This window comes from Meleagris gallopavo, chromosome 2 (genome assembly GCF_905368555.1).
Source record: "Meleagris gallopavo chromosome 2, MGAL_WU_HG_1.1, whole genome shotgun sequence".
NCBI lineage: Eukaryota > Metazoa > Chordata > Aves > Galliformes > Phasianidae > Meleagris > Meleagris gallopavo.
In genome coordinates, this window is record NC_139405.1 from 85,502,044 (window position 1) to 85,525,345 (window position 23,302).

The 23,302-nt window shown below is 35.2% G+C and overlaps 1 protein-coding gene across 4 annotated transcripts in view; it reads left to right on the plus strand.

Annotated features, from left to right (window-relative positions):
• Positions 1 to 23,302, plus strand: part of KHDRBS2 (KH RNA binding domain containing, signal transduction associated 2) — a 342,038-nt gene that overhangs the window by 250,643 nt on the left and 68,093 nt on the right. For all 4 annotated transcript variants that reach the window (XR_014881561.1, XR_014881559.1, XR_014881560.1 and 1 more), the window contains exon 7: positions 19,971 to 20,053. Coding sequence is in view for 1 of the 4 variants with exons in the window: in XM_085217841.1 (XP_085073967.1) it covers positions 19,971 to 20,053 (83 nt within the window). In the remaining 3 variants the exon portion in view is untranslated. The remainder of the gene's footprint in view (positions 1 to 19,970; positions 20,054 to 23,302) is intronic.

Below are 23,302 nucleotides of genomic sequence, written 5' to 3' on the forward strand. Positions count from 1 at the left end.
CTCCCTTGTATGTTTTCTTATTATAACATGTGCATATTCATTGATTACGCACCTTTATATTGCTTATTTCCCTACTGTGTTCAAGTTAGGTTTTTTTTATTATTATTCATCTATAGAATTGGAGAAAATATTGACTTTGTAAAGCAAGGGGGCAACAATCTTTAGTTTATATTTGAAAAACAGAGAACAAGTATTTGTTATAGGCACTAAAGGGGACTTTAAGCAGTAGAAAAGATACTAATGGATTGTTTTCCTGTCACTTAACGTTTGATGTTATTTTAGCATCAACACAGTAGTAATGTGCTGCTAAGAAGCCAAAGGAAGCATAGAAAAGTGTAGAATCCAGAAAGAGAACCAATTTCCTTTGCACCACCATGTACTTCTAACTTTTCATTAGGAATATAGTAGCATGAATTTTGGTTATTTGAAATAAAGCAGGACTTAAGATGAGATTATCAGACAATTAATGTGCTTGAAGGAGTAAGTTAGCCATGAACCACAGATGTGAATTGGTCAAGAAAAAATAGCACTATGCTATTTTCTAATCAAACAGATGAAACTTTCTTTAAATCATTCTCACTGAAAAAAAAGGAATTACCTTAAGTTTGTAAGACAACGTTTGTTGTGTGTCAGAGTAGTTCTGTTCTAAAACAGCTAGATGCAATCCATGTTCCTTTCTGCAAGTTCAGCCTTCCACAGAGGGCTTTGCCTTGAACTTACCTGAATTTTTCTAGGCAGCAAGATCACCTATCTTTACAAGACTGAAGCATTGGGTCTCATAGCTAGTTCATTGCTACAATCAGCTAGAAATTGGAAACTTTACAATTTAGATTTTGCTGCTAGATTCATCTTTTCTACATTAACTGCTTTCTTATCTTCTTCATATATGTTATCAGCTGCAGTCAGTTATGGTTCTGTGGTTCTAATGGCTGTGACAAGCAATTATTGTCCAAATTGAATAACTGTATGCTATGCCCATGGAATCTCCCCTATGCTGCCTGCGTTTTGCTAGAGAATATTTCTCATTCCTGAAAGAGGTTTATTGTTTTCCTTCATTTATGCTCTTTAAAACTTGCAATCTCTGTGTGTTTCAAGAATTGTGATCTGCAGCCACATTTTTGCGTTTCAATCTGCTGTAGTTTTAGTTTTGTTTTTTTTTTTTTTTACCTCTGTATGAAAGTAAAGTTTGCAGAATGTCTTTTGGAGAAAGAAAAACTGAGTCATTAGCAGTTGAATGACTTGAGGCAATGCTATGTTTTGCTATTCCGCAGTTTTCCTTAGGTAGGACTGTTAGTATCTTGGCTTCCATCAAGTCAACTGTAGGGGAAAATGCAGAACTGAAACTGAATCAGCAACCTGCCTATTTCCTCCCATGCCAAGGTAATGAGCATATCTGTCAGGGGATAGCAGGCCTGTTATTCCCCCCAGGTACAGTTTTGCTATTCCATCTAAGGTTGGGGTGAGGAGAGAAGTTGTTTATTGGGATTCTTTTACAGCTCCTTCACAAGCTATTTCCTCAACCCCAGCACATCACTTAAGAACAAATACACCTTCAGTTAAATTGAGGAACTAATCAATTTACCTTAGCTAGAGAAATAAGTTCTGTGTTTAGAATTTCCTTGCGGCTCACAGACATAGCACTTTAGAACAAGGAATAAAGTTACGTTAAAGTTTAATGTAAAATTGTCTCATTTTTGTTATGCAAGATGATCTAAGTCAATTAGATCTCATGCTGTCTGTGAGAACAGAAGGACATTATATTTGTATAAAATATGTAAGATGCAGTTACAGAAAAAAATACAGGGATATTTTTGATGCTGTAGATATGTAATATTCAAACGTGCACAGATACTGTGTTCTAGGGTATTCTTCTGATCCACGCTGGGGAGTAAGGACATAGAACATATATGAAAATGAACTGCATACAAATGTAACTAACAATTATTCAAAAATGGAAGTTGAAGAATTATTTTATTTTTCAACTTCATGTATGACCAAAAAGTTGGTTAAAAGCAGGATTTGTTCAACAGCATATTTCATGATTGTGGTTATAAGTCATTTCTCCAAAGTATTTTCATCACGGAAATATAATCAGATAAACAGGTATAAAGGGGCATCCATCTGCTTATATAAAAGATGAGTAAAGTTCCTCACATTTTATTGAGGAGATCAGAGAGAAATAGACTGAATAGCAATTGTATTTTCAAAAACATTAAAACTATTTGAATGAGATGGTGAAAATGTAAATAGGATTAAAGTTACTTTACTGAAATTTCTGAGAAGACTGTGATTGTTCTTCACCAAGAAAAAAAACTTTTAAAGGCTTTTAAGGGTAATAAGCCATCATGGTGTCTGAGAGCTAGATATACATGTTCCATAGTTTGCCCATGTCTGAAATGGTATAGCTCCAATTTCAACCAGGAAAAATTTCTTCTCAGAAAGAGTGGTGGGGCATTGGCACAAGCTACTCAGGGTGATGGTAGAGTCACCATCCCTGGAGGTGTTCAGGAAGTGTGTGGATGTGGCACCGAGGGTCATGGTTTAGTGGTTTGGTGGTGATGAGTTGATGGCTGAGCTAGAGGGTCCTAGTGGTCTTTCCAAACTCAATTATTCTGTGATTCTATGATTCTATAATGTAAAATAATAATAAAAAAAAAGCACTACTTTTGCATGGGAAGTAACTTTTAGAGTCTGTCACAGAATGGTAGAGGCAAAAAAAGTTTAAAAACAAGATTCAAAAAAATATTATAACTTGAAAGGTAGGTCCACTATGATGTTTGTTTTTTTCTACTGACAGGAAATCCCAGCATTGCTGTTAGCTAAAATTTCTTGGATTTCTTAGACTACATCTGAGAGATCATCACTCCTTTCTTATAGGCAGTGTATCTGTCTAGCTGTCTATACTACTTAAACTTTCCCCTAAATATTTGCCATAACATAATAGGCAACATGGAGCTTTGGTGTGGTCTATGATATATGGTCTTGTGTAGGGTGGACAGACAGTTTTATGTCACACACTGGTTAATTAAATGGCCTAATCATAACTGACATACTTCATTACCTTTTGGTACACTTCACTACATTTCAGTAAACTGCAGTAGCAAATACATGCAAGAAAGCAACTTATTTTATATTGTGCATGCTGCAACACTTATTTTATTTCAAGCAGAAGGCAGAGTAAATAAATTTATATATAATAACCTGAATATTAATCCTACTCTCATTGAAGTAAAACTTCAGTCCTTCATTTTTGTACCACTGCCAAGTAGATGGAGAAGAGAAGAAACAAATTTAAAAAAACAAGCTGTCTCCACATGGAGAATTTCAACTTCTGTGATTAATAGCTAATTAAATTAAATTACTCACTACAGTGATAAACAAGACAGTTAAACATATACTTAGGGCAACATCTTTGCTTTCCCTTCTTTGCTTCCCTTTCCCCAGGCTCAACTTAACCCAACGCCTCTCCTACTTTACATAGTTCTGACTGTTGTCAAGGAATGTTCTCACTCCCTCCTGATCCCTGTGGTGAGATGGGCAGCACAAGAGATTAGAGTAGGTGACTAATGGTTTCTTTTTTTTCACCCCTAACTTGTTTTCCCCTGCCAATCCTTACTCCTTATGATAACTTTGCCTTAGCATGTGCTGTCCAGGAGCTGCCCCTGCTTGTTTGCAGGGATTTCTCTGCCCCAGAGTGAGTTTTCATGGCCACAGTCCTCTCAGATGTATACCTACTCCACACAGTGCCACTTTCAAAAACTGTCTCCAGGGGAAGTGTCCCCTTCCACGTGTCAACTCCAAAAATTGAACTTCCATTTTGCTATGGATGTCCATGTTCATTGCAGGGGAGTTAGACTTTTAAAGGGTCCCTTCCAACTCTAAGATTCTATGATTCCATGAATTTATTTTGTCTCATTAATATATCTGGCAACTAAACAATTAATGTGACCTTCAATTTTTTTTTTTGACTATCACTCTTATTAATTAGGGAATATTTTTCTTTAGTATATTCAATGTATAGCCTGTATTATTCAAGCAGTCTATGTTGTTTTAAATCTAATTCATTGTGTTATGGCAGTCTGAAAAATGGTCATGATGCCTTTGAGTTTGACAGGAATAATTTGATTTGTGAAAATTAGTAAGCACAGGTAGTAAATTGATTTTGGCAAATATTTTAGAAAATTTCTGTGAAGGTTGTCCTAACTTTGATGTATACATATCTAGTAGCAGTTCATAAAAAAGGCCAGCTGTGTCGCATTTTCAAAAAATGCTCTTAATTTAGGAGATAAATTTCATATTTCTGAAAGGAAAATTTGAAATTAAGACTTAATTCTGTTATGAAAATATACATTGACTAAATCTAAAAATAACCATGAATTTATTTCAACTTTCTGGGAAGCTCCAGTTTTTCATCGTATGCTCTGTACATTTTTTTTTTCTGCTTGTTTACATCAGCATCCATCAGGAATGAATGGGTGTATATAGGAAGGCCTATAAACTTTCTTGATAGCTTTTCTGAGAAGCAAACAAATTGAAAATAAAAAAAGAGTTGTTTTAAGATAAATGGTGTTTTAAAATACCAAAAACCTAAAGAATAAATGAAATTCTAAAAAGTAATATTTTAATGAAAATTGAAAGTATTAAGAAAATTTTAACCTTGATTGTTGTCATACAGTTATGGAAGAGAATTAACATGTTGTGAGGTGAGATTAATTTAAAAGTTACCATATAGATAAAATGTGAAGATAAATACAGTATTGGCAAAGAACTTTTCATTATCATTCCTTCTGGACTAAATAATTTAGGGAAAAAACACAACTGTTTTTAGATACATACTAAATATGCTTGTGTAAATCAATTTTCTCCCAACAAGAAGGGTTAATTTCTTTCTTTCAAACAGTTTATTGTGTATTACTCTCTAAGCTGTCAAGCACACTGGTGGGCATCTCTAAGTATTCTCTCTCTTGCAACTGTGTTATTCAAATTTCATTGTGCTCTTGTTTATAACATGTAATCAGAGAATGTTAAATGAAGATCTTGAGGGCAGCCTACGCTTTTTATGAGTCAGTGGAAACAGATGAGGAAATGTCTTGGGAAAGCAAAATAATACAATACCATCCAACTTGGCTTAACATGATTTGAAGCCTAAAGAATAAGCTTTAAAATTCATCTGCTATGAGATAATGTCATATGAAAGTAGACTGTAATGAACAAAACCACACCCACAAGCCCATTGAGACACAAATGTATTTCTGTGTAATCATTTTGCAAAAGTAAGTTGCATATTTTAAATTGATAGCAGCCTTTTTATGGTTGGCCATACATTTCTAAGCATAAATCTTGAAGTGTGAGTTGGTGAAACAGTTTATTGAAGAATATATTCATAAAATGCTTATAAAATATCCCTTCCCATAGCATTGATATCTAATTTGTTAATGCTGATCTAAGCAAGAACTGACTTGTACCATTTAGGGAAGCGTTGATGTGATCCCAAGAACATGAGCTTTATTCATTGCTCTAACACAGATCTCTATTTCTGATTTTTGTAATTTTTAATTACATTAGCACCTTTAAATTGTGTTTTTTATATCTGTAGCAGGGATAATGATGATCAGTTGTATCTCAGATTTGCTTGAAAGTTTACATCTTCATACCTTAAAAAATGTATTTATATTATTAATGTTATTATTTTTAGTAAAGAAGCACTTTTTTCCACTTCTGATTTAATACCTACAATTAAATTTACCAGATTATTTTTAATCCCATTTATTTGTTTTCCTGATTTTGGTGACGCTGAAGTTCATGAGTTTTCTCAGTTTTCTAAGTGGGAACTATGCATACCTAAATGAAATGTTTTTGCTCATACGTTATAAATTTATAAAAACATACAGACAGAAATATCAATGACATTTCTAACAAGTGGTCTGAACAATCCAGGAGACGGATTAGTCATGCAGGAAAAAATATTTTTCTCCTCATCTAGCTGTCAGTTCTGTGATCAAGGCTAGTTTCTTGAAAAGCAGGTAAATAAATGCAGGGAATAGAAATATGCAATGCTTTTTGCTTTTGCTTTCTCATTTCAAGAGAAAGAAAAAAGCAAAATATCACAGAATCGTAGGGATTTCTTGAAATCATGAAGTGTTGCTTTTGTGTCACGTTAACATTCTGAAAAACAATTTGAAAAATGTATGAAAACAAGCATGACTTTTATGAAGATATTGCATATGTACTTAAACATCAACAATTACTTTTAGTTTCAAAGGCAATTTGAGAGTGGAAATTAATAACTTTAAAGACTGTTATTTTCAAAATTGTTCTGTGGTAAAATTGATATCCCAACTGCGATGTTATAGAAACATTATATAGCATGTTTGATTTTTATGGGTAAATAAGTATTTACAGTCCTGAATCTTCTTCTGGAGATGGAAAAATAAGGGATGAGGAGGTGCTTATGGCTTTCTTACAGAATGCTCAGAAAATTTCTTGGTCCATGAATTGTGGTCTAAAACTTCTTCCTCTGTTCTAAGAAGAAAGTTGTATGCTCTTGATTTCCTTCACTCTCTCTTTCATGTATTCATTTTTAAACTTGGAATAAATCTACTAGATAAGAGTACCAATATCACAGTATAGCTTAAAGCCTGCTTGGTGAAATTGCCATTCTCATTAGAAATGTATCTTCAGGCTAAAACAGTTATTGAACCAGATCTCACATTTAACTGTGTGTTGCACTGTTGTGCTCTTTTGGGAAGAAATAAATAGTATCAGCTGTGTTTTGTGTGCAGATTGATTATATTAGATATTCTTGGGGCATGCAAACTGGCTCAAAACATTCCTGGATGTAAGTGAAGAACTTGTACTTAGTGGATATTAATTAGTTATTACTTAGTAAGCAGTTGTTTAGCTGTTCATTTCTTTTAATACTAAAACATCTTAGTTTCTCCATGTACATGAGGAGTTGGGAGCAGCCGTTGCTCCCCCTTCCCCTCCTCTTTATCTGGTGAGGATGTATTAAGCCCAATATGTAGTATGATTTTTAGTATTTGTAGTTATTTGTAGTTAGGCTCAGTTTTAGTGGATCAATGATTAATTAAGATAGTTTCCCACCCAAACATGAGTGTAGCTACACTATTCATCTCAAAGTAAATCTCATATCTCACTTCTGTTGGGCTACCTCAGCACAGGTTCACATGCCCTTAGTGGCATCCTACAGCCTTCAGGATGTCCAGAGAGAACCAGTGATCTTACACATTATACATGGAACTCAGGAAAGATTGCATCCAGCTGGACTAGCAATAAGAAGCCAGTCAGGATATGTCAATATGTCTAAAAGCACAGCAGATAACTAAACATAGATGCTGCAGTGTGCTTTCAGTGTCTTTCTTGTGGTCAGATGTGAAGAATCTAGCTTTCACACTGATACCAAAATTAGTAAGCTAGACAACTTCACTAAATTGTGCTTTTGGCCCACAGCATGCAACGACCAGAGATTTTTCAAAGGTGATTGTTTCTTATACAAATGAACTTCAATTTAAACTTCTTCTATATGTCTATTTGTTTCCTGTTTAAAAAAAAAAAAAAAAAAAAAACTGTCTATATTAGCAAGTCATTTTTGTTGTTTTTCTGTATTCAACTTCTGCAGTCCACATACAGTTCTTGCTTTTCTTGAAGTACAAGAATGAACCTCATGGGTCCTTGGACACCACAGATAGTGAAATGGACAAAAATGTTATCTTTAATTTCTACAAGTCATGTGTTCATTTCTTTCTAGCTGCTCTGACTTTCAGATCTGTGCTGACTGCTAATATGTTCCACAATCTTCCTCAAGATCAACATGCAAAACTGAGATATATCTTTCTTTTGGCAATAGAATATAACATTCTATTGGCAAGAATGACCATAACCTAAAAGCTGACTTTTATCACCAGTGATGCAACTCATAATGTTTGTTTCAATACTAATAGCTAAGTATTGTCAAGGATATCTGCAATTTAGTTCTATAGAAGTCCTCATTACATTTTATAATTCTGAATCAGGTTTTAAATTTCCCAGAGAGATATTCAGAATTTTCCTAGCACTTTTTACTCACAAATCTCCACACATTTTACCGCGTAAGGGAATATTATTAGCCCCAATTACTTAGTTCCCATTTGATATTAATGGCAATATTCAAATCAATATTCAGTACACAAAATTGAGATCTGTGCTCTTGGTTGGCTATTGGTATGTATAGAAATATGGTGACTGGGAGATGAGCTTCCTATTTCTAGGTGGATATGTTGTTAAGTTGTAAAATTACGTTGTCCTCTTTTGCATCTTTGATGCATTGAGTGAGATTTTGGTAGAAATAACAGCTTCATTTTAGGACAAAGAACTTCCAACTATTATTTACTGATCTATCCAATTTCCTGCAAATAGAGTTCTTGGACTCAACATGATGGGACACATAGGTGTCAAATATTTTTGTGAGCCTGATGTGAGTATTGAAAATAGAGTTGCTAGCCTTGAAGTCTCCTTTGTGTCAATGACTGCAAGACTCAGCTTCCTTAGAGACTGTATCCCCCTACATGAGCAGTCAAGTATATTTTAATGTATATTTTCCCATTGTTCTCAGCATTTGGGACTGATCTGTATGAATAACTAAAACAGCTTATTTAACTTGATGTCTAGAAGTTAGTTAAAGAAAATGATTTTCTTCACTTTAAGTAATGTTTTGATGTTTTATGTAATCGTCCACATTGTGGAATAATTCCTAGTCCTGGGTATGACAAACAAAACAAACAAAAGCCCTCTTTCATTGGATATTGTAATGGTGCACTATTTAAAGTGCTGATACTACTTTTGTGAATCAGTAAGAATTTTTTTACATGGATTCCTGACTCAGTGACCATTTAAAGTCACAGCTAAATCAATGTCTTTAATTTTGCCGGTGCATAAACAGAACAAAAATGTGCCAATAAGGAGATAGTACTTCTGTGGAATAGTGGTCTACCAGTTGACTAGATAATGGAGGAAAGAAGAATGATCCATCCATTTAAAAATTATAATAATAATAATAAATTAGACTTTAAAGAATAGAGATGGTATATTCAACCTCCTCCATTATAGCTTGTATGATGAGAATAACTTGATAATTTTTAAAATATTCAAAGATGGTCTAATTGTTATCTAACTTCTTCTCTGAATGAAAGAATATATCTATATGCTCCTCCTTTCCTATTTAAATGCATTCCTACTATGATCACTTTGGATTTGTTATTTAGCTATCAATATTCCATCCTTCTGTACTTCTAAAACTGTGGCTTTGAGCTTGCTGCCTAAGATCTGAAATGAATTTCAGAGAATTCAATTTAAAAACTTTCTTTACTTTTGCTTCATTTTAGAGTAAAGATCTGTGAATCAAATTTGATCTCCTGCAGGGCAAATGTATTATCAGGTTGCAAACATAATAGAGTGTGTAAAGTTCTGGAATTGTATTTAAAAAGAAACAATAGTTAGCAAACTATTCTTGTTCCATTAGTCATATTTACTCTTCCTGAAGTAAACTTGCTTAAGATATACTATAATCTGTACTTCTCTAATAAAAATCTCTGCTAATAATTCCTCTGCTAAAAAAAAATTATTTATTTTTCTTCCAGTTAGCTAGAGAAACAACAGAAACAGTCCATGCAGGAACTGACTGCATATATTTCTGCTCACCTGTGTGTGCTTACTTGGATTAGATGGATTCTTCTACCTAAAAGATAAATGCAATCTGACTTGCTACCCATGCTTTAAAAGTTGAACTGGTGAGGAAATAAAATCACAGTTATTTTTAATGCCATGTGAGGAGTTGAAAGGGTTCTGCACTTAGCAAGAATTTCAAGGGAAATACAGCAAAATTAATTCATTCAAAACACAGTGAGCAACACAAGATTTCAAGTACATCAGTAAATAAAAGATCACTGCAATGCATACTGTACTTCCACATCTGTGGCCAGAGAATCTCTTCACATGTTACTTTCTTTTAGAATGTAGTCAGGCTGTCACATTTAACACTATTTATCTAATGCGGTTCTTAAAAAGAGGAAGTGGAAATTATATCTCACCAGAGATTTCAGTTATAGTGAACATGACTTTCTGCTGTCCATCCATTTTAGAGAGCACTGTCATTAACAGAAGCTTCAAAATCTTGTACACTCATATAATGTAATTGACTGAAAAGGATTAAAGTACTGCAGTTACCCAAGAGCGAGATAGGTGCCTATATGTTTACAGTTATTTATGCATATATATTTTATATCGTATTAATCTACAGAGTGCGGTAAAAGAACCTGCTTCTTACAAAAATGTTTCTAAAGTGCAGAGCATTTTTATAACTTATCCTTTTTTTTTTTATGGACGAATAGCCTCAGAATGAAAAGTACTGTAACCCTTTTTTGACTTCTCTTATGCTTTCTTCCTTTTTATTGTTTGGTGACCATTAAGAAAAATTAGCATAGAGGTAAAACAGTGTTTTCAATATATCAATCTTAACGCATTCTGTATCTTTGCACTTTTCTTAATTAATGTATCTTTTATGTCTCTAATATCCAGTTAATTTTCTGAGTTGAAAGGGACTCGAGGATCATCAGGTTCCAATCCCTCTGCCACAGGCAGGGTTGTGAGATGCTAGTACTATATCACATTGCCCATGGCCCCACCCAACCTGGCCTTAAACATTTCCAGGGATGGGACATGCGCAGCCTCTCTGGGCATCCTCACCACCCTCTCAGTGAAAATCTTCACCCTTTAACCACTAACCATAATTAGGTTAAGACTAAACCAAAGCAACTAGAGCTGCATGGTGGGAAGAGTGTAGCATTCAATAAGTGAAACCATTTTTACTCTTTCTCATCCTTCTTGTATCTTGCTAAAGTCCGGGATCTTGATGCATCCCTGTTTGCTGCATGACAGTCAGAATCTAGAAATGTGCTAAAAGTAATAACAGAATTTTGCTTCTCTGTTTAATATGGATTTTTTTTACTGCAATTCATATCTGCATTGTGTTGATCACCTTTAAAATTTCAGCAAATTGTGTTATATGTCACAGTACAGACTAAGATGACTGCTTACCTCTTCCAGCATATTTGTTTGCTGCACCCAGAAAAATAGAAGGGATGTGTGGAGATAAGGATCTGTGTAAGGTTTTGATGATGGTTTGGAGACTCTGGCTTGTTGCTGTGTTATCTGTTGTGTTGTCTGTGTCAAAATTGCATTTGACTTCAAATCATTATGTATAAATTATTTTTCATACAAACTGGAAGAATGTAAACACAGACATAGGCGAATACTGATCTAGGAGAATGCATCTCATTTTCACAGTGAGAAATACTTATTAGTATGGGATACAGTTTGCAGAGATGTCCTGACACCAGAATCTATTAGGCTGTCAGGCAGGCTCCCTGGTGGAATCCCTACTCTTGACAATACTTAAAATTTGATTAGAGAAAGCACTAGAAAATGTACTGAAAGAAGCAGTCACATTTTACAGGAGCTCCTAATAGATGATCTGTTCTCTTTCATCCCTGATTTGTCTAATTGCCTGCTCAAACATGAGGGAGTAACAATTTAAAGACTACCTCTAAGTACCTCAGTAAATATTAAACACGTTTTACTGTTGTGCTCATCTTTATATTCACAAATGAAAAGTCCCATCACATTCTAACCTTGCCTTTAATTATCTTGACCTCTTTGCAATAATTTCTGTATGAGATTGTTCTAGTGAAGTTTACTCTTCTTACATATCTTTTAAAACCACGAAGAGAATTCTACAGTACCCCTAATCCTTGTTTTACACAGCATGCTAAAATATATTTCCTAGTCATTCCCTGACAATATCTGTTGGAAGATGAAATACGACAGTTAACATCCAGTGAGTTAACATTCACCTTCTTCTTTAATCCTGTATAGTACACAGGAACAAGAATAATTTTCAGGAATGCTTTCATTCAAATGTGATTAGCAGCACTGTAGACACTGCTGCAAGCATTGCAAGTAGCACTTTATAGTAAGTTTAATCACCGTCAGAAGCAGAAAAATATGGAGTTCCTCTTTTTTGAAATGATATCAACTTAATGTTTTGTTATGCTCTTACTAGATTATTTTTCAAAACTTCTCAAATCTGCCTATATTTCTTGAATTTTCGCTATGTCACCCCTTTAAAATGTAAGTTTAAATTAAAAAAAAGTTCTAAATATACTGATAAATGAGACATGGTATTCAGGTTTCAAGTTCATGGAAGCTATCATGGAACTGAAGAAATCATATTTAGCCCTATGCCTCAAAACAATGCCAAATAAGAACTGTCATTGTTACCTCTCCCAAGTACTGTTTTTTTTCTCTTTTATATGGTAGGAAAAATAACTTCTTTTAAGGTGAAAATAACTTCTCTGATATTTTATGCAATACAACACTCTCACGTGTTAAGTATTATTAACAGGTCTGGATGACTTGAACTATCCCTAGGTGAAGATGTTTTACTGTTATATATTACTAATTCATGGAATTGTTAATTGTTAGTTAAATATATGAATCAAAATAAATACTATTCCACATGAAATTTATTTATTTTCTTCAAACAGGAAATATAAGAAATATATTTTTGTTTACCTTTGTTTGTTTTAATGCTGCACCAAAATAGAGATCTCCTAGTTATTAATCATGATGACTCCCAGAAAGTCTTTTCCAGGGGGAATTTTGTAAATTCAGATGTCAGCAGTTGATAGAGGATGTGTTTACTAGTACACATTATCTTGCATTTGGCCAAGTTATATTTAATCTGCCTACTTCCAGCATCAATAATACATTGGAGTGAAATTTGATTTAAAATTAAATTTAATTCAGGGTCTTGTAAAGCGCCTACCATAGCATTTCTGTTCTGTGTTAGTATCTCAGCATTTACTTGCGTATTTGCAACTCTGAGAGTGAAAATCCTGTGGTCTGGTTTTTAAGGACTGGAAATGTCACTTGCTGCATTATTAGAAAGTTTATTTAAGATTGAACCAGTGTAATTTTAAGGTATTGTGGCTAGCATGTTAAACCATTATGAAGCTGTCAGTTGTTTGCTCAGCTCAAGTAGAAGAGTTGTCTGTCTTCAGTAGGTGCTTTTCTCTACTAAACAAGAAACCCTCGTGCTCCGTGGACAGATTTTATATCAATTCAATCTTATTATACAAATCCTGTAAGGAAGCATCAGCATCGGTGGGTTCATTATTTCATTTACTTGAAATTTTGCAAGCAGGAGTATTAGATATGATTAAGACATGAAAGCCAACCACGGTTTAGTACAGTCCATCCTTCCTTGGCAGCTGGAGACAGCTTTCTACTGCCTTCATTTCAGTTCACAGGTAAAATAAATCTTTCATTTAAGTGTCACTTATGTGATATATTGTCAACAATGCATCTTGCTATGTGATTTATTATCACTGAAATACTATGTAAAGCAGTACAAGTCATCAGTATAAGTAGCAATTAAAAAATCCTTCCTTCAGGGATCTCAATCTCAGACAAGTGTGAAAATGCAACTTGTCAAAACTATACAAAGAAAATACTTCTGAGTATTTTTCACCTCCACTTGCTGCTTAATCCTAAAATATTTCATTTAATTGAAAGAAAGGGATGTTTTTGTGAACTATTTGTCTGCTGCAGGAACTGGGTAAAGGATAGACTCTGAGGTTAGAATTCTGTTCAATAAGGAGATCAGTATGGGGCAAAAAAAGCCACAACTAAAACGGGAGAGGGAAGGGTTTTAGTGTTGGTGAAAGAAAAGAGACGGGACAGAGAAAGTGCAACAAGCTAAACTGTTGTTAGTGGCAGCAGATTATACACAGCTTTTATATATCAGTGAGAAGTTTTAATGTGACTCCATGAGCACATCAGAGTTAACAAATGGATTTGAAGAAGCAATGGTATTAGCCTGATGAAAGTGATGGTATAGTAATTGCAGCGGCAAATTATACTGTATGCAATTGTAAATACAGAAGAAAGCAGAGAAGTGATGTTTTTATTTTATTTTTTTCCATTTTATTTTTTCATTCAATTCTGATTTTTTAGTATACAAAAAAATATTTAAAATATTCACTTATTTTTTATTTATTTGAAAAATTACAAAATAAATTTTTTAAAAATCAAACCTACATTCTGGAGCACATACAGCAATGTATTGAGACGTCTGGGATTCTGTTTTACTCTAGCTGCTTTGGCACCACAGTTGTTGGGTTTTTTTTTGCTTTTGTGGCCACTGTCCTATTTTCATCTGAAATAGAATCAGTTTTGGAATGTATGGGCAGTAAACTTGTTTGGTTTGATTGCTTTAATGATTGCTTTAATTGCCAAAATTGTTGAACATCAGGTTTATTTAAACTTTTGAAATATGAGAATATGAATAGCTCACCTGTGAACAGCTCATCTAAGTTCACTGCTTTGAATTTGCCGAATCTGTGACTGTGATTATACTAAAATATCAATGATAAATCCATAACTGTGTGAAAGATGCTCACCTATATATGTATTTATATTTATATAAATATATTTCACCATCCAATTATAAAGACATTTCCTATTACTGGTATATGCAAAATAAAACTGTTTCAAGAGGAAGCCCAAAATCTTGAGATTAGCTCTTCGCTGTGAACAGCAGATTTACCCTGGGTACTGTAGACTGTTGTTCCTTTATTTCATTTATGAAGTCCATAATATAGAGCTTTGTTTTTGTTGGCTCACATTTAAAGAGCTAATCAACTTGTTCTCAAATAGATATCAAAAGTGTGGGGGATGAATTATCCTCTAAAAATGCTTTGTTTTCTTTCTCCCCTTGGATTATAAAGGAAATCAACCACTGCCTAGAAAGCAGATGGTTAGCTTATAGACATCTAAGGTAAGGTGGTATGGATATGTGAGAGAATTACGTCGTGGCCCAGCCACAAAAACAAAAAAAGAAAGAGGGGAGAGAAAAAATATTTATGGAAGCAAGTAGGAGGAAAGAGTGTTAACTACTTGAAGGCCACTTACTGAATAACCACTTATTTTACACGGAGTTGCAATTAGAAGTGAATTTTTATATATTTAATATATTTATCATCTCTGAAGTAGAGTATTAATGTTTGTGTCCGTAATTATTTTTGGGGGCTGCAGCTAATGAAAATGGCTGTCTTGTCTCTCTAGTTTGCAGACTTCTTCCCACGTTCACATATTTACTTTGACTTACTATTGTTTTTTTCTTTTTTTCTGAGATCTATTAGTTTCATAAAAAACTAGTTTGGTTTCTCTTCTAGAAAAATAAAATCCGTTAGTTTTTTTACACTGTATTTTATCATATATTTACAAGATGACTGAATCTAAAATATTGTGAGTGAGGGAGTTTTCATTATAAATATGTGACTTGCTTTTCTTCTTGGTTTCTGGTCTAGTATTAAATGGGGAAGTTGGTGGTCCTGCATTTGGCAGGGGGGTTGGAGATTCCTGATCCTTGAGGTCCATTCCAACCCTGGCCATTCCGTGATTCTGTTTCTGAGAGATGAAAACTACGATTTTTCAGAGCATGCTGTGAAAATCCTATTTTGTAAGGCTTTTCAGAGAAGTGATATTAATGCATTTGAATGTGGGCTGTTATTGTTTAACATAGGGCTTTAACATTAAATAGAAAACTCAGATTTAAAAAGAAAGCATTGTTTTTATGTTGTCTCTGTTATTCTTTATTTGTGTTTTTAACATCTGTATCAGCATCTGAAGCTTGGAGAAGACAAGTAAATCTGAATTTTTAAAAAAGTCTTTCCTAAATATATCTTGGATGTTGAGTCAAATTGATACTTAGCTTCTCCTAAGGTAGTAGAATATAAGCCTATTTCCACTTGTGTTCCTTTTTTCTCTAGCACACCCTTTTTTTCCCAACTATCATCTTCTGTATTATAGAACTGCGTATTTACTCCTGAAGTGAGTGTTCCCAATACTAATTTAATGCATTATTCTGAGCCTTTTAAGAGTTTTTGTTGTCTTTACTTTGTTGGGAAGGGATGTCAAATACTTACATATTCTTATTTAATGATTAGTCCTTTCTTGGATTGGAAATATGTTTTAATTTTCTTCAACACTTTCACTTCTTTATATTACCTTTTTAGTGCTGAACTACACTGAAAATCCTTAAATCCATTGGTATTAGTAAATATCGTTAGCCCCACTGCAGTTCCAACACGATCAATTCCTGCCTAACCAACCTAGTGATGATGTAACTGCATCAATGGACAAGGGAGGAGCCACTGATGTCATCTGTCTGGAATTCAGTAATGTCTTTGACATAATCCCCCATAATATTGTTCCTTCCAAATTAGAAAGATATGGATTTGATGGGTGGACTGTTTATTAGACAAGGAACTGGTTGTGAGACTGTACCAGAGAGTGGTGGTCAATGGCTCAGTGTCCAAATGGAGATTGGTGTCTAGTGGCATTCGGTGTTGGGACCAATGTTTCTTAATATCTTCATCAATTACAATGACAGTGGGATCAAATGCACCCTCAGCAAGTTTGTGGATGACACCAAGCTGTGTGATGCAGTCAAAATACCCAAGGGACAGGATGTCATCCAGAGGGACTTGGACAGGCTTGAGCTGTTGGCCCTAGTCCACCTCATGAGGTTCAACAAAGCCATGTGTAAGATTTTTGCCTAGGTTGATGGAAACCCCCACTAACAATACAAGCTGGGAGATGAAAGGATTAAACATAGCCTTGCAGAAAAGCACCTGGGGGTACTGGTGTATGGCACACTGGATGTGAGCCAGCAATATTCCCTCACAGCCCAGAAAGCCAACTGTATCCTGGGCTGCCTCAAAAGAACAGTGACCAGCAGATAGAGGGAGCAGATTAAGATCCTTCCTCTCTTCTCTGCACTGATGAGACCTCATCTGCAGTATTGTGTCTGGATGTGGAGCCTTCAGTACAGGAGAGACATAGACCTGGTGGAGTGCATTCAGAGGAGGGCCACAAAACTGATCCAAGGGGTGGGACTTCTCCCCTGTGAGGATGGGCTTGGGGTTGTTCAGCCTGGTAAAGAGAAGGCTCTGGGAACTCCTGATAGTGGCCTTTCAGTATCTAAAGGGGGGCTATAACAAAGGAGACTGACTCTTTAGCAAGGTCTGTTGTGATAGGACAAGAGGAAGTGGTTTCAAGCTAAAAGAGGCAAGATTTAGACTGGATATAAGGAAAAAGAAGGGTAGTGAAGCCCAGTTACAGGCTGCCCAGCGAGGTGGAGTATGCCCCATCCTAGGAAGTATTTAAGATCAGGCTAGATGGGGCTCTCAGCAACCTGATCTAGCTGCAGATGTTCCTGTTCAGGGGAGTTGGACTAGATGACTTTCAAGGGTCCCTTCCAACTCAAACAAATCTATTCTATGATTATACATATGTTTCTGTTCCTTTTTCTCCTTTTCAAGATGTTCTGCTGTAAGACCAGAGCAAATCCTAGTTGCTGAAAGATGGAACCTGGGTGTCTCATTTCTCAAAATATGTTTGAAAGAAATATTTTCAAACATTAAAGTTGAAAGTGCTTGGAAGTTGAAGGTTAAACAGAAGAAAAATGCTCAGCTAGTTTGAGGCACTGTAGGGATGTGAAAAAAGCTATTCTGCATCTTAGTTCTAGATGCCTGAGGCTACTTTAGAACAAGGGTTTTTGGGTATGATGCAGCATATTAAACTGAAACAAATGCTACTATGTACCTTATATAAATCCTTATATAAATAGTTCACCAGTAGTATTACAAGATAATTGTCTTACAGAATTACACAAATAATAGAACATTATCTGGAAAATACTTTATCAAAGAAACATGCTTTTTACAATTTCCTTGTCTTTCAACCATTCCACTTGAAACATTTGCACTATATTGACCTGTTGAGCCCTTCAGGAGGCTGTTAAAATCTGTTACAATAGTTCTCTGCCCTACTGGTGTTAAAAGTTGATCCTCCTCAGGCATCAAGGCACTGAGAGAGCTAATTTGTAACTCTTGCCTTTCCTTTTCTCTTGTATGTTGGGTAAGCATGCTGAAACGTCTTTCCTCTACTATTATCCCACTTTATGAGTAGATGAGGGTAGGTAAGGGTAAATTAGATTGGGTAAGGTTACAGATTCTGGGGAAAGTAAATGAGAGTAGGAAAGGTTATATGACCTGTCATCAATGCGTGCATCATTGTTGGTGAACCACAGCTGGTGATTCTCAGGCCAGCTGAGAGGAGCTCCCAGAGCTGTCCTCCAGCATCCTGACAATTACCCCTTTTATGTGTGAATTGCCATGATAAGCAGGGTGGGGCAAACAGTTACAAGGTATGCAGACTAAGATAAGCATGAGTATGAAAAACACATGACTGCAGATAAGCAGAGAAACTTCTGTTGGTTCCTTAAGACTTCATTTTCAGTTCCCAAAAACATGATGGATTGTTTATATAATAATCAGCACATGATGGTCTCCATGTTTCTGCCAAAGGCAGCACTTCCTCTTTTCATTGACAATTTCCAGTCATAGCTCAGGCCCTTGACATCTTGACATGAGCACTAGGCTGCAAGTTGTTAGGCAAAGGCAAGGTAAGTGCAGTGACTGAGGCATAGTTACAGCCTTATCCAGCCTGCATGGCTAGGGATAGTTCTCATTATCAACTAGAAGATGGCTATCAGACCTGTACCTCATCCCATTCTCCAGTCTTGCATGACCTTTGCCTTCTTCAGCCAGCTATGCTTGGGCCATATTCCACACCAAACTGGGAAAACTTTTCCTTTCTGCAAGTTGATGTGAATGTCATAGAGTTGGAATTACCAACTGCTGTCCTGTCCCATTTTCTGTAATGGAAGTTCTAGTGTAGCTCAGTTGTAGAGTCATAGAATGTCGTGGGTTGGAGGGGTCCTTGAAGTCGAGCCAGTTTTAACTCCACTGGGCAGGGATGCCATCCACTACATCAGGCTATCCGGGGCCCTTTCCAAAACCTGGCCTTGATTGCCTCCAGAGATGGAGCATCCACAGCTTCTGTGCAACCTGTGCCTCATAACTGAGTAAAGCATTTGCTCATAACATCTAAACTAAATCTCCTCTCTTTTAGTTAAAAGCCATTACCCTTTATCCTTTCACTATCTACGCATGTAAAAATTCAGTCTCCCTCCTGTTTATAAGCTCCCCTTAATTAGAAGAATGAATGAAGTATCAAACTAACATTGTACTTTTGTGGTTATGATAGTATGCTGGAGTGGATATTTACTGGGCTCCTATTATTTTGTAGCTACCTCCTGCTGTCCTTAACTAAACTTTGGATAGTTTGTTTAAAAAAAAAATCCTAATTGTCTTCTGCTATAATTATTAGCGTTTAGTCATAGATTTTTAAGCCTCCTAATTCCTTTCACACTTTACAAAACGGAAAAATTTTCTAGTTAACAAAAAGTATCAGCTCCCAAAATCTGTATAGAAAGTGTTTCCATATATCATTTCTTGACTACTCTTGACTACTCTGTTGTTCTGATGTTGAATGAACGTAGTTGCAGGCAAATAAAAAAATCATTCCCTAGAATATCTCCTTTTTACTCTGTTATTATATTGTACGGTCAGTATATTTGTCCTGCCATTTGTTCATTTCTCCTATAGGTATTTATGCAACCATTTATATAACAAATTGCTGGAAAATAATTGTTTTCATTATCATTCATCAGCGAGCTAAATAGATCCTGCTGAAGCACTGTGGCTTGGACAATACACCGCAGTTTGTCAATGAATAGACTTCATTCTTAGATGAGTAATCGGTTTCTTTATGCTTGCACCATGTAAGTTGTTCTTCACAATTCACAATTCTTGTCAGGAAGCTGCATATTCTACATAATACCAGACAAATACAGCGTTATATGCTGATGCAGGTTACTCTTACAGCTTGATAATGTTCTTTGATTTAATACTCTTCTAAGGTTTGGTGTTTTGTTTTTCCCTTAGGGATATGATGATGGATATGGGGGTGAATATGATGATGCAAGCTATGAGACGTATGATAACAGTTATGCCACCCAAACACAAAGGTAAGCATTTGTACTTTTTTCATTAATTTTTCAAATAAAGACACCTCTTTTCTCTTGGGTTTTTATGTAAATGTCCTGGTTTATTTTTTCACATTAAATTCTTCAATACTCATAGTACTTTGTGTAACTATCAAATAGTAATAATACTGTTCAGAGTTAATAAACAGAATAATTCAGATGAAGTAGAAATGCAGACAGCTTGACTTTTTTAAATGTTGCAACTTAAGAGCTTTTTGTATTTGTTTTTGTTTTAAAAAAGCAAGTGATAACACTGTTACTACCTGATATCATTCTGTTTTTGTTGGTGTATTTTATTTTATCTTTAGTAGTGCCAAGTTGTCAAGGACATCTCATATTTAATGCTTTTACAAAATTTTCCGCAAACCAAGAAAGAAATTGTTTAAAAAAGTATGTCGAGGTAAATTATGGAATGGAATCACGTGCCTGAAGTAATGCTAAAGCTATCTGCTTCCAGCCATTAACTTTCTCAGCAGCTTTCAGAACTGATAAAGGCAGTGAAGTTTAGAAATCCTAATTTATGTCCTTACCCTGTGAGATAATGGAAGAATCATGTTCACAACACGTATGATTTATATCACTAAAAAGAGGCAATAAATGTGATCACTCTTTATGTGCACATACACCACACGCAGAGTTGGCCTGTGTTTATCAAATATGAATGACATTCTTTCCATGCTTAGGGTGGGGGATAAAATAGTGTTTCAATCAATTATTCAGAAAATGCACTTACTAGTCACTAAGAATGCTTGTTAGATTGTGGAAAGGCAAATGAAGTTCTGAAAGAAAAATATGTATTTTGAGTTCATTGGCAACTCACTGGATGAGAGTGATTATTATATACAGAGTTCTACACTTTTTTTTTTTTTTTTTTTTTTTGGCCATGTTTTTAATTGAGCATTTTGCTGTTGAAAATAAGAATTAGGTTCCACTCTAAAACTGCTCTAGCGAGTGGCATTTGAGATGGCAGAAAAAAACTTTAAGTATTTTTACAATCAGTGAAGAATATTTAAAAGAACTTGTCACACCTGAATGTGAACACCTTTAATGATACTTTGACAACATACTTTTAAGTAATCATGCATTACTAGCTGCACCTGTCATGTCATTGAGTAGGTAGATATTCTTGTCAGATGTACTCAAATTTTTTCAAAAGAATTCAACCTATCTTTTGCTATGATAGTGTATTGTCACAGGAAATACTGCTTCCATTTTGAAAAGCAATAATTAGTTGGAGTTCTCTCCGAGGTTGCTTTTTTATCATCTGTATTAAGCTGTAATTTCTTTGGAAGCTGGTGTTCCATGCAGAGAAATAAACAAATACTTTATTAGCAGTTTATTACAAGGTAGAACTTATTGTGATAATTTGACTCAAAACAGAAAATTTACAGAGTCAAATAATTTGGATAATTAAACAGCCATTATGTTAAATAGTCAGATATGTTCACTACTAATGTGAGCTACAACCAAGATACCTACTTTACTACCAAAGGTCAAATAAATTTCCCTTTGTAATATATGGCAGGATACATAGTCATAGTGATCCATATTGAGTGTCACTGGAGGCCTTATGAAGTCTTTTGATTTCAATGAGTGCACTTGGGGATTAACACACTACTCAGATTTCAAAGATGCAAAGAACAAATGGACTAGTGGCTACACAGTATAGATTTCTCTACCTTATTAGTCATTCATCTAACCTCATGGAAATACCTCCATAATGAGCTGAAATAGTGCAATATAACTGTATGCATGAACAATGTGACAAAAATATTTATTTCGCTTTAAATACCGAAAAAGTTTTCCTCCAATCTAAGATCATGTTTTTAATAAATCTGATTATAGGAGCAACACAAATCATGCATACACCTAACAAGGAAGATAATTTGTACCACTTCAGAGTACTTATTCATCTCAACCACTGTGTAATTTACTGGGGGAAAAAGTAAATCTTGTAGAAAATCTGTGCTCAGAGAAAAAAAAAAAAATCATTACTGCCCTCTGCAGGGATTGACTGAAATTCTGAAACATGAGACGAAAAATAATTGAAGTCAGTGGATTAATGCAGAACTCCAAGATTCCTGCTCCTGTTAAGGACAGAGTTTCCACTTGTTTTTTATGGCTCATTAAAGAATCAATATGGAAATACTTAGGTCCAAAGTCTGCTCTCACTGTCAGCCTCACCAAACACATTGGCCAAACCTTACTCTCATTGACACTTCAAACTAAAGAATGTATCACTGGGAAGAAATGAACACAGGCTGAATTCAGAGTGATTTAGAGCAGAGTGAATGGTAACTTTTTCCCCTGTGCTCTCAATGCACTGTGTGAAAATACTGTTTGGATAGCCTGCTACTGCCATGACCATACCCATGCCTTACGTCTAGTTCATATTTTCTCACCCGAAGCTATCTGCCCACACATATACTTCTTCTATGGGCCCTCAGTCCTTCATCGCCCTAGAGGCATGATTTATACTTTTTATAAACTAGGTTTTGCCAACAGCAGAGAAAATGATCATGACGTCAGCATACACCGCTGTGCTATTAGATAGAATCATGTAGCAGAAGCACCAAAAACACTCAGCATCCAGACCATCTATATGCAAGTCGGCATAAACACTTTTGTATAGTTATCTGATGATCTTTACTGAATGTCGGAGATAAAGTTGAAGGCCCAGCAATACATTTTGTATAGGTTCTTCTCTAATGAACTCTACCACTGCCACTCTTCCAGGCAGAGAGTTCTGTCCTCCATTACAGTACTCTGATTTTTAGACTAATAATTGGGGTATGAGGTCATTGTGAAAGAGGCCATGATAGAATCTTGGTATCAGACTGGAGTGAAACCTACAATAAGTCTGTATGACTGAGTGAGCCATAAAAGACTACAGTTTTAGCAAGAACATTTAGAAGCCTTGCTACTTTTAAAACTATATTTATATTGATGCAGAGATACAGACTTAAAGGTAATTGGAATGAAAGTGTTATCTGATGCCAAAGTGAACATGGAAACAACCATTTCAGTGGGTGGAGAGGACATCAGATTTGATATACTTTCCATAGGCAACATTTTACAGCAGTTTGTGTTAGTTAGCATTAGACTATCTCTTTCCCTTCCTTTCCATTCAGTTTGAGATGGATTTCAGTGATAAGACCTACCCATATGTACCAAGCTTCTGAGCTTCTAGTATAACTACGTTAGTTAGAAATATGAATCTTAGACGTGCTA